The sequence below is a fragment of the Branchiostoma lanceolatum genome, chromosome 17 (genome assembly GCF_035083965.1).
Source record: "Branchiostoma lanceolatum isolate klBraLanc5 chromosome 17, klBraLanc5.hap2, whole genome shotgun sequence".
Classification (NCBI taxonomy): Eukaryota; Metazoa; Chordata; class Leptocardii; order Amphioxiformes; family Branchiostomatidae; genus Branchiostoma; species Branchiostoma lanceolatum.
Genome location: NC_089738.1, coordinates 20350507 through 20362962, shown reverse-complemented (window position 1 = coordinate 20362962; position 12456 = coordinate 20350507). Strand labels below are relative to the sequence as shown.

At 47.3% G+C, this 12456-nt stretch overlaps 1 protein-coding gene across 11 annotated transcripts in view; it reads left to right on the top strand.

The window, feature by feature from the left end:
- The window catches only part of LOC136422405 (disks large homolog 1-like), an 86404-nt gene that overhangs the window by 17140 nt on the left and 56808 nt on the right, over positions 1-12456 (top strand). For 6 of the 11 annotated variants that reach the window (XM_066410157.1, XM_066410163.1, XM_066410162.1 and 3 more), the window contains exons 3-5: positions 5340-5470; positions 9473-9517; positions 9726-9959. In XM_066410157.1, coding sequence (XP_066266254.1) covers positions 5340-5470; positions 9473-9517; positions 9726-9959 — 410 coding nt within the window. Of the gene's footprint in view, positions 1-5339; positions 5471-6004; positions 6027-6553; positions 6572-6599; positions 6607-9472; positions 9518-9725; positions 9960-12456 lie in introns of those variants that run through there. The other 5 variants (XM_066410165.1, XM_066410164.1, XM_066410168.1 and 2 more) reach the window with 4 other exon arrangements.

Genomic DNA, 12456 nt, shown 5'->3' with positions numbered 1-12456 from the left:
CTTTTGAAAGTATACAATTGTGTAGATCTGGACTTATTGCTTCTTTAAGGGATTGATGTGCTGTATTGGTTTGTGTGTCAGTGTGTGACTTTGTGTGTGTGTGTGTGTGTGTGTGTGTATATCTGTGTGTGTATGTCAGTGTGTGTATGGGAGCAAGATAGGCAATATAGGGGTATCCATGACGGGGGATAATTAATTATTTTGAGACCAAATGTGCATGACGTAACATGATGTAACTAGAGCCCGAGGGATGAATTTGGAGGGTCATGTCATTATTTCTCATGTTTGATCTGACATGATTCCACAAGTAAAAACTAGCCAAGAACCATTCGGCCATGTTGATTTGATTATATGGATGACATCTGCACGTGCATCAATTTTGGTCCGTTCCCGATACCCACTAGTTAACAATAGTTAACAATATTACAGCCTCTGCCATGAACATGACTCCAAACTTGCAACCACACTTGGCCTTCAGTGATTGGTCAGTTAGAAGTCAGGTGACCAGCTGGAGTAGCCGCCCAGGCCTGTGATTGGTTGGTTGAAGTCAGGTGACCTCCTGGGGAAGCCCTGTGGAAGTTGGCAGGGGCGGCTGTCGCATAGCTCCCATGGATGGGGTCAGAGGTCGTTCAGGGTCAGGCTATTTTTGCATGGAATGAGCGTCAGGGGTCGCTGTGCTTAAGTACCGCCAGGCTTGTGGAGCGTTGGAGATGTTAAACAAGCAATAGTGCTAATGTGGCCATTTCTTAAGTTATACAGAAAAGTGACCACCTCTACATACATTTTGTAAGGACTGCCATCTTATATGTTGGAGAGTTTGAGATGTTTAACAAGCAATGGTATACAGGATATTTTGAAAATTTAGATAGCAGAAAAAGCAATGTAACTTTGTTTGATGTATTAGATATTACCTGGATGTATTAGATATTACCTGTTTGAAATTGTGACTTTAGTGATAGAATTTGAGATGGAAGCTGTTAAGAGGCAGTTAAGTTTGTAGATAGTCTTGCTGAGGACTAGTTTATTTTATGTTGTGCACCAAAATTCCTTCTGTGCACCTTAATGTTTCCAGTAAGGTGCAGCAGATCCCAACTTTCCATCCCGGCAGGTTTGTGGTAATTTGAGTTGCCAGCGAGGTTGTTGATTGGTTTTCTCGCGATCCGCGTTTGTCGTTTCTCCCTCCCGCCGACACGTGAGATAAAGCCGTGTGGCACGGGGTCGTGTAGCGACGGCATTGATCAGTTTCGCTGCGTTTGGCAGCCACGAAGAGTTCAAACCTCCCGTCAGCGCGTTATTACGTCTCCAGTGGTTATTGTTCCGGGGTTGACTCGCCTGGTGCATGACGTATATCTTACTTATATGTATATTTTACTCTACACCTGGCACATGACGTATATGTATATCTTAATCTGCAAGTCCTAGGCCTGTTGTTCCTTTGTATTGTTATTGAACGGGTCGCAGTTTCTCTTTGCAGGAAGGCAGAACATTAGGGAGACAGTTGTACATCTTCACTGCAGCAAATTGTCTTCAGTTATTTCAATTTTATCCTTAAAGATGTATAGACGTTAGGTTGGTAGAAAACATATAATGTATTCATTCATACATACTTCATTCTAGATGTACTTTTCACAACCACCTTCAAGTAAGTTGTATTTTACAAAACTCCGTTATCACATCTCACCTATCTTTCTGTACCCACCGTGCATTTTTGGTTTCACAGCAGATAATTGATGTTCCCTCCCGTGGTTTTTGACAGCCGGGCTATTTGTTAGATTTTTCATAATGTAGTTGTAACAATGCGTGAAGCAGCGCGGCAGGAGAACTCGTATCTCACGGTTCTATTGGCTGTAAAGCTACAGGAGCCGCAGTTTACTGGACAGGCTGGAACAAGGAGGCTTAACACCAGGGAAATTAACAACCAAACGTGCAACATAGATCAAACTAGCTGTTACTAGTGTAAGGTATGAGTGGGGAACGGTACAAACATCTTACAGAGATTATAGAACATGGCCCGTAATCTCCAGTAATGGAATTTTAGCAGAGGAAAATTAACAATTTAAACGAACAACAAAGATCAAACTGGCTGTAAGATATAACCAGGGCTGGGAATAAGGTGCACAGCTGCAATTTTGGGTGCACAAAGGTGCATAACTCTGCATAATTATGCCCCAGTATTCCCCGCCCTGGTCAGTGATTACAGCTGACAGTGCAGAGAAGAGCCTCACACAGATCACTCAATATCTGCAATAATCAAATTTACCAGAGGAAAGTTAATGACTAGATGTACAGAGTGGATCAGACTGGCTGTAAGGGTTCAGCTGACAAGGACGTGCGCATGGGGAATGCAGAAGATGTGAAAAGTGTCTGAGAAGCTGTTGGTGTTTAGATCTATGGGTGTCCTGGGCAGCACTGGGTCATGTACAGGTTGTTAAAGATGTTTATCAGCTGGGAACGCGTTGTGAGTTTTGGGCGAGTTATTGTTCATTCATGATGATCTGTCAATCCTGGAAATTAAAGTAGCGCTAAGTAAGAGTTAGGAACGCCAGGAATGGAACCCGTGACCCCTTGATCTCATGAGTAGCGTGCGTAGTCCAGTTGTTAGCGGCCCTGCCGCTGGAACTAGAAGCCCCGGGTTCGATCCCGGCTGTGTCTCGCATCCGACATGCACGCTACCGGAAAGGGTTGCAGTCCTTAGGGCAGGAGGTTAAGCCGTGTTCCAATGTTCCTTGTGCTTGTCGAAAAGAGCTAGGGGAATTTCCCGGCACAATGAACCTGTAAATACTGTATATATCGTCTGTCTTCCTGTCACGACCAGTGGAAGATTAGCTCATCTGTTCATTGAGTTCATTTGAGCTAAACTGGTTCGAGATGGCTTTCCTTTTCCTTGATGTTTGCTAGCCTAGGCACTCGTCCAGTTGATGGCACATTGGTGTTGAATCTTCATAATAACGTCTGAAAGAGTGAAAAACATTTTTCAATCAGTTGATAACTGTTCAGCACCAAGGACAGGTTATGGTTTTATGTCTTACTTTCCACACCTGCTATTTAGGCTGCACTGACACCCTCTATTCTACCAGGGTTGGAACACGGCACCACTGTCCCCCCTCGGTACCATGGAACACGGCACCACTGGCCCCCCTCGGTACCATGAATGTTGAGTGTGTTATAACATTAGGTACCCCGGTACCATGACTGAGTGTTAAGTAGGTCTGTATGTAACTATGTTACAACATGAGGAACACGGCACCATTCCTGCCGCATGCCTGCCATAGTAGCCGCCTATTTATGGCCAGACTTCGGGACTGTTTTGTCTGTCCAAACATGGAGCTGTGAAACAACTGACAGCATTGAACTGGCCTCCTTGTTATAGACAAGGAGTTGCCAAACAACTGACAGCGTTGGACTGGCCTCCTTGTTATAGACAAGGAGCTGTGAAACAACTGACAGCGTTGAACTGGCCTCCTTGTTATAGACAAGGAGCTGCCAAACAACTGACAGCATTGGACTGGCCTCCTTGTTATAGACAAGGAGCTGCCAAACAACTGACAGCATTGGACTGGCCTCCTTGTTATAGACCAGGAGCTGCCAAGCAACTGACAGCATTGAACTGGCCTCCTTGTTATAGACAAGGAGCTGCCAAACAACTGACAGCATTGGACTGGCCTCCTTGTTATAGACCAGGAGCTGCCAAACAACTGACAGCGTTGGACTGGCCTCCTTGTTATAGACAAGGAGCTGCCAAACAACTGACAGCATTGGACTGGCCTCCTTGTTATAGACCAGGAGCTGCCAAGCAACTGACAGCATTGAACTGGCCTCCTTGTTATAGACAAGGAGCTGCCAAACAACTGACAGCATTGGACTGGCCTCCTTGTTATAGACAAGGAGCTGCCAAACAACTGACAGCGTTGAACTGGCCTCCTTGTTATAGACAAGGAGCTGCCAAACAACTGACAGCATTGGACTGGCCTCCTTGTTATAGACAAGGAGCTGCCAAACAACTGACAGCATTGAACTGGCCTCCTTGTTATAGACAAGGAGCTGCCAAACAACTGACAGCATTGGACTGGCCTCCTTGTTATAGACAAGGAGCTGCCAAACAACTGACAGCATTGGACTGGCCTCCTTGTTATAGACAAGGAGCTGCCAAACAACTGACAGCGTTGAACTGGCCTCCTTGTTGTAGACCAGGAGCTGTGAAACAACTGACAGCATTGAACTGGCCTCCTTGTTGTAGTGTAATGAGGATTCGTGCTGTGATACTGAAAGGGGGTGCGAAACTGGTGACAACCCATCATTGCACCAAGCAATAGAACCCCAAAGGGTCCTTAGTTATGTACTAACCATTATCTACGCTCTAAAGTTACATGTAGCACGGAGCGTTAGAAACGTGGAGTCAGCTCTGGTGCACGTTTCTCAAAACCCTGGTCATTATCATACAAGATGATTCTTAAGTGACAGGCAAAACGTTCTTTATGATATGCAGCACATGGTGACATTTGAGCAGTCTGTATCTGTATTTTTATAGCCAGTCTAACTGCCCTTCAGCATAAGAGTTTAAGACACCAGCTTCTGTGTCTGTATTTATATAGCTGGTACATGGTATAACCACCCTTTGGCGTAACACACCAGCTTTGCAGGCACGCGGCGCGGCAGCAGCTGGTTATATTACACTGAACCTGGCATATAGTGTTGTTTAAAGCTATCTAGTGAGGATGCTCCTACTGTTCTTGGTGGCAATGATTCCACTCTATTGTAATTCTAGTTCATGTACAAATGTGTATGTGTGTGCACGTACATGCGTGCTTGTGTGTTTGTATGGGCTTGTGTATGTGTGCGCACGTACATGCGTGCTTGTGTGTTTGTATGGGCTTGTGTGTGTGCGCACGTACATGCGTGCTTGTGTGTTTGTATGGGCTTGTGTGTGTGTGCACGTACATGCGTGCTTGTGTGTTTGTATGGGCTTGTGTATGTGTGCGCACGTACATGCGTGCTTGTGTGTTTGTATGGGCTTGTGTATGTGTGCGCACCTACATGCGTGCTTGTGTGTTTGTATGGGCTTGTGTATGTGTGCGCACGTACATGCGTGCTTGTGTGTTTGTATGGGCTTGTGTATGTGTGCGCACGTACATGCGTGCTTGTGTGTTTGTATGGGCTTGTGTGTGTGTGCGCACGTACATGCGTGCTTGTGTGTTTGTATGGGCTTGTGTATGTGTGCGCACGTACATGCGTGCTTGTGTGTTTGTATGGGCTTGTGTGTGTGTGCGTCCCTGCTTGTTTGTTTGTTTGTTTGTTTGTTTGTTTGACGTGTGTGACGTGTGTGACGTGTGTTTCCCCAGATATCCAGGAGTTCTATGAGGTCACGCTCCAGGATGGGACCAAGACGACCGACCAGAAGACGCGCGAAACTGTCGAGATCGCCAACAAGTGGGAGGAGCACGCCCCCCTGACCTCCCGCAAGCCTACCGAGGTAAGACCCCCCCTAACCTCCCGCAAGCCTACCGAGGTAAGACCCCCCTAATCTCCTGCAAACCTACTGAGGTAAGACCCCCCCTAACCTCCCCCTAACCTCCTGCAAACCTACCGAGGTAAGACCCCCCCTAACCTCCCGCAAGCCTACCGAGGTAAGACCCCCCTAACCTCCCGCAAGCCTACCAAGGTAAGACCCCCCCTAACCTACCCCCTAACCTCCCGCAAGCCTACCGAGGTAAGACCCCCCCTAACCTCCCGCAAGCCTACCGAGGTAAGACCCCCCTAATCTCCTGCAAACCTACTGAGGTAAGACCCCCCCTAACCTCCCCCTAACCTCCTGCAAACCTACCGAGGTAAGACCCCCCTAACCTCCCGCAAGCCTACCAAGGTAAGACCCCCCCTAACCTCCCGCAAGCCTATCGAGGTAAGACCCCCCTAACCTCCCGCAAGCCTACCGAGGTAAGACCCCCCTAACCTCCCGCAAGCCTACCGAGGTAAGACCCCCCCTAACCTACCCCCTAACCTACCCCCTAACCTCCCGCAAGCCTACCGAGGTAAGACCCCCCCAACCTATCACACGCCCCCCCTAAACTCCCGCAAACCCACCTAGTAGGACCCCCCTAACCTCCTACAAGCCTACCGAGGTAAGACCCCCCTAACCTCCTGCAAACCTACTGAGGTAAGACCCCCCCTAACCTCCCCCTTACCCCCCTAACTTCCCGCTAGCCTACCAAGGTAAGACCCCCCTAACCTCCCCCTAACTTCCCGCAAGCCTACCAAGGTAAGACCCCCCCTAACCCCCCGCAAGCCTACCAAGGTAAGACCCCCCTAACCTCCCCCTAACCTCCTGCAAGCCTACCGAGGTAAGACCCCCCTAACTTCCCGCAAGCCTACCAAGGTAAGACCACCCCAAACCTCCCCCTAACTTCCCGCAAGCCTACCAAGGTAAGACCCCCCCTAACCTCCCCCTAACCTCCTGCAAGCCTACCGAGGTAAGACCCCCCCTAACTTCCCGCAAGCCTACCAAGGTAAGACCCTCCAATCTCCCGCAAGCCTACAGAGGTAAGACCCCCCCCCAATCTCCCGCAAGCCTACCGAGGTAAGACCCCCCTAAACTCCTACAAGCCTACCGAGGTAAGACCCCCCCTAAACTCCTACAAGCCTACCAAGGTAAGACCCCCCTAACCTGCGTTGGTACTTGTGTTTGTAACAATCCTTACTGCGTTGATGTAACACCTTAGCTGTGTGAAGGCCAGTTGTAGTGATGTCTTCTTCTAATCCTGTGAGACTTTTCAACCCATTTCTCACAGATGTCTGGTTGCCCAAGATGGATGGAGCCAGGCTATAGGCTAACATGTACCAACAGTTGGCCAGACTGGCCTGGCTATAGGCTAACATGTACCCACAGTTGGCCAGACTGGCCAGGCTATAGGCTAACATGTACCCACAGTTGGCCAGACTGGCCTGGCTATAGGCTAACATGTACCCACAGTCGGCCAGACTGGCCTGGCTATAGGCTTACATGTACCCACAGTCGGCCAGACTGGCCTGGCTATAGGCTAACATGTACCAACAGTTGGCCAGACTGGCCAGGCTATAGGCTAACATGTACCCACAGTTGGCCAGACTGGCCAGGCTATAGGCTAACATGTACCAACAGTTGGCCAGACTGGCCTGGCTATAGGCTAACATGTACCAACAGTCGGCCAGACTGGCCTGGCTATAGGCTAACATGTTAATGATGTATACATGTACTATGGTTTCACAACTAGCAGTGTCGTCTCCGGCACGCTGTTTCTGACTCCAGAGAAGACACACTGTTTCTGACTCCGGAGAAGACACACTGTTTCTGACTCCGGAGAAGACACTGTTTCTGACTCCGGAGAAGACACACTGTTTCTGACTCCGGAGAAGACACACTGTTTCTGACTCCGGAGAAGACACACTGTTTCTGACTCCGGAGAAGACACACTGTTTCTGACTCCGGAGAAGACACACTGTTTCTGACTCCGGAGAAGACACTGTTTCTGACTCCGGAGAAGACACACTGTTTCTGACTCCGGAGAAGACACACTGTTTCTGACTCCGGAGAAGACACTGTTTCTGACTCCGGAGAAGACACACTGTTTCTGACTCCGGAGAAGACACACTGTTTCTGACTCCGGAGAAGACACTGTTTCAGTAACCAGAGCTTATAGTTAGAGAAGTGGTCTCTTGGCCTTGAGCAAATGTGTTAAGAAAAGTTGTCATTTGTTGGTTTTTTTTTATGTTTCGCCAACGAAACATATTGTTTTTGTCAGGTTTCTTCTTCTTCTTCTCCTTCTTCTTCTCCTGTCAAATCTTCAAATCGCTTCTTCTCGGTCGTCCGTCGACCAAATTAGCTGAAATTTGGTATGCAGGTAGAGTACGTGTATACCCCTAGACCCTTTTTAAATTTTTTTGATATAAGTTTTTAAAATGATTTTATGGAGTTTTTTTGGTCATTTTCAGACAAAAGTCGCACATAATGGCCTCCAGTGCCGTGGTGTTGAAACGTGAGGACCTGAAATTTGGTTTAGTTGTGCATTGGATATTTACCCAAAGGACCCCATTATATTTTTTGGCATACACTACTTCAAAATGATTTATTTTGCAATTTTTTGATGCAATTTTTGGTTATTTTCTGTCGGGGCCAGGAAGAACTAGGTCATACTGTAACATAAGCCCCCCTACACTTCCCTTGTCTGGGACTTAAAACCAAGCAGATGTCAGGGGGTACCTCTACTAATGGTATTACAGAAAGTTATATGTACCTTATGTTACATGGTACGGATGTTATATTTGAGATGTAGGTACCTATAGGAAAGGTGACTACACCTGACAATTACTTATGCTAATGAGGACCACATTTGCATAATGCATGGATAAACTTGTATTTCCCTTACCATGACAGCTGCGGATGTCATCTTTAAGATGTAGGCACCATTAGGAAAGGTGAATGCACCTGGCCATAAATTATGCTAATGAGGACCTCATTTGCATGATTTATGCGTAAACTTGTAATTCCCTTACCGGAAAAGCTGCAGATGTCATCCTTAAGATGTAGGTACCATTAGGACAGGTGAATGCACCTGGCCAAAAATTATGCTAATGAGGACCTCATTTGCATAATTTCTGCAGAAACTTGTATTTCCCTTACCGTACAAGCTGCAGATGTCATATTTGAGATGTAGGTAGCTTAAGGAAAGGTGCACACGCCTGGCCATGACATATGCTAATGAGGACCTCACTTGCATAATTTATGCATGATGTTGTATTCCCCTTACTGTAAAAGCTGCGGATGTCATCTTGAACATGTAGGTACATGTAGGAAAGGTGAAAGCACCTGGACATAACTTATGCTCCTGAGGACCTCATTTGCATAAATTATGCAGAAACTTGGATTTGCCCAGGAGTTATTTTGGGACAGCCCACTTCTTGCATGAGGAGTATGGGCGAAACATCCTGAATTTGCTCTTAAAGCAAATGACGGCCAGTCTAGTTACTGTTTAGTTTGTACATGTCCAGTGCAGCTGCTAGAAGGCCTAAAACACTGACTGTTATAATAGAATGCACCGACATCTCACACCAGCTGTCTAATAAACTCCTGCTGAAAACTGTCGTCTGTCGTGCTCATTCTCACTCACTTACTCACTCACTCACTCACTCACTCACTCACTCACTCACTCACTCACTCTATCACTCTTCCCTCGATTTTATCAACATGAAGAATTGCTAATTCTGTGGATGATGTAATTTTGGTATTTTCCAGTACAGCAAAACGTAATGTATTATTTGAAAACATTAAATTTACGAAAAACTGATTAACAAATTTACAGACTTTTAGTTTAAAGGACTAAGATTTGCCTTTGTTACTATTAGCTGTTACTATTAGCTGTGAGATACGTTTAAGTATGTGGTTTACACCAGATTTCCTGAGGTTTTGTCTTGTAAGATCCCCTTTTCTTTGTTCTCCTTGAAGGAAATTCTAAGAGCCTTAGCCTTACAAGACAAACAGAACCAAGAGGTAAACACCTCCTTCTTTACTTCCTTATCGTTTCTCCTTATTTCTTTTCATGCCGACAAATTTCTGTGCAATTTCTTGTTCTTTTCTCCATTTTGTTTCTTTTACCCTTATGCACATCTTTGTTATCTTGTACCCTGTTCACCTTCTGCACACCTGAACCCCCATGTTGCCCCTCTGGTGTCCCCCCTGCGGACCCTCCTGCCCCCAGCTGGCCAGGCAGAAGGCCGCCCCGCCCCGCCCGGTGCCCCCCCAGCACTACCAGCCGCTCCAGCCCGTTCAGACCGTCCAAGTTGCAGATGTGGCGGCCACGGCTCCGCCCGTTGCCGTGGCGCGCCAGCCCGTTGCCATGGCGCCCCCGCCGGTTAAGAAGCCGCCCCCGCTGCAGTTCGACATGGAAAAGCCGGTCATCGCCGCGCCGGTGGCCTCTTCCGCACCGGTTCAGGTACGGTCTGGGGGGCAGTGCTAACTGCACACTCATTTCTACACACTCATTTCTACACACTCATTTCTACACACTCATTTCTACACACTCATTTCTACACACTCATTTCTACACACTCATTTCTACACACTCATTTCTACACACTCATTTCTACACACTCATTTCTACACACTCATTTCTACACACTCATTTCTACACACTCATTTCTACACACTCATTTCTACACACTCATTTCTACACACTCATTTCTACACACTCATTTCTACACACGGTCTGGGGGGCAGTGCTAACTGGACTCTCATTTCTACTCACACACAAACACTGGCACCACTTATTTCTACTCACACACAAACACAGCCACCTCTATAATTATACACACACACACACACTGGCACCACTTATTTCTACTCACACACAAACACAGCCACCTTTATAATTATACACACACACAAACACAGCCACCTTTATAATTATACATTTCTACACACACACACACACTGGCACCACTTATTTCTACTCACACACAAACACAGCCACCTTTATAATTATACATGCCCACGAACACAGCCACCTTTATAATTATACATGCTCACACACAGAAGAACTGCAGTTCAGCAACATTGAAACAGCTTAACTAGTTTTTACTCCTGACAGCTACTTTTATTCCTGCTGTACCTACAGGCTACACAATCACTTTTGTTCAATACTTCTCACTGATGGGATGTCTGTACTGCAGTACCAAACTTGATCACTAGGGGTCACCAGTGCACAAGTTTCACCATAAGGATGTGTATATTAGGTACATGGCTGATGACTTTTACATGACAGTTCTTGTTGGTATGGTTTGTTTTTCTCAAGGTAAGTGTGTTATGAGTAAGATAGTAGTTTTTATGTACTTGTGCAAAGGTATTGCAGATAGAAGAGTTGGTTTGACCAGGTTAGCTTGGCTGGACACGTGAGCCTCTCCGCACCGTCAACTGTTCAAGAAGTGTTTCGCTCCGCCTCAAGCAGCATGCTTCAAAGTTGGCCCGCTTTATTTTTCCCTCAGCACAAATTAGTACAACAAATGTACATACAACACTACAGCGCTTGTATCCAGTACTGGATTACACTGCTGTGGGTCCCCTGACTGTGTCTGTGTTAGTTGTGTATCAGGGATAATGACTAAGTCTTGATCAGGCCGATAATGATGATAATAGACCCATGTCTGTGTTATTGTTAGTTGTTTATCAGTGATAATGACGTCATCAGGCTGATAATGATGATAATAGACCCGTGTCTGTGTTAGTTGTGTATCAGCGATAATGACTTTATAAGGCTGATAATGATGATTATAGCCCGGAGTCTGGCGCGTGTGGCGGGACCAGAGTTTGCCGTGGCTCCCCGGAGATTTCCACATTAAATATTAACCATGATGCTGACATGATGCAGGTAATTATGGTCCTGTCCTGCCCGTGGATGTTAAACAGCTGATCTGTTTGTACCAGAATGAATCAGGGGTTTTCTTGGGGAAAGGGGAGCATTGCAGGGGAGCGGAGCAATCAAGCAGGGGGAGGGTGTGGAAGGGGGTTTCAGCAGGGGGAGGGTGTGGAAGGGGGTTTCAGCGGGGGGAGGGTGTGGAAGGGTGTTTCAGCAGGGGGAGGGTGGGATAGGGTGTTTCAGCAGGGGGAGGGTGTGGAAGGGGGTTTCAGCGGGGGGAGGGTGTGGAAGGGTGTTTCAGCGGGGGGAGGGTGTGATAGGGTGTTTCAGCAGGGGGAGGGTGTGGAAGGGGGTTTCAGCGGGGGGAGGGTGTGGAAGGGTGTTTCAGCGGGGGGACTGTGTGGAAGGGTGTTTCAGCGGGGGGAGGGTGTGATAGGGTGTTTCAGCAGGGGGAGGGTGTGGAAGGGGGTTTCAGCAGGGGGAGGGTGTGGAAGGGGGTTTCAGCAGGGGGAGGGTGTGGAAGGGGGATTCCTCCCTTTGCATAGTAAGTGTATGACAGGCCACTGTAGGAATGGACTTGGAATTGTTATTTATAGGCTTCAGCCAGCCTCAAGGACAATATGCAAAATTAATGTAGCAGTAATGTTTATCTCCACAGTAAGTGCTGAGAATACTGGGTGCAGATTAAGTGCTGAGAATACTGGGTGCAGATTAAGTAATTCATGCACTTTTGTGTACCTAAAAGTGGAGCTGTGCACCTTCCAATCCAAAGGCAGGTGCCAATTTTTACACCTGGGGTGCCTTTCCTGAGGACAGAATGTCTAGCCAGGGATGCTAGGAATGGAACCCGTGACCTCTCGATCTCGTGTCTGCTAGCAAAGCCAAACTGTTTTCTAATGTAGCATTGATGTCGCAGCCATTTGATGCCACTTATGCTGTAGTACTCGCGGTGTGGCTGTGATTCCTTACATCCATCACCTCCCCTGGAGTGCACGATCGCCCGAACATCGCCGCTAATGGCGACAATTCCCCGCACCTCGGGCGGAGGCAGGGCTGTTAAGACTCCCTGAGAGGACCT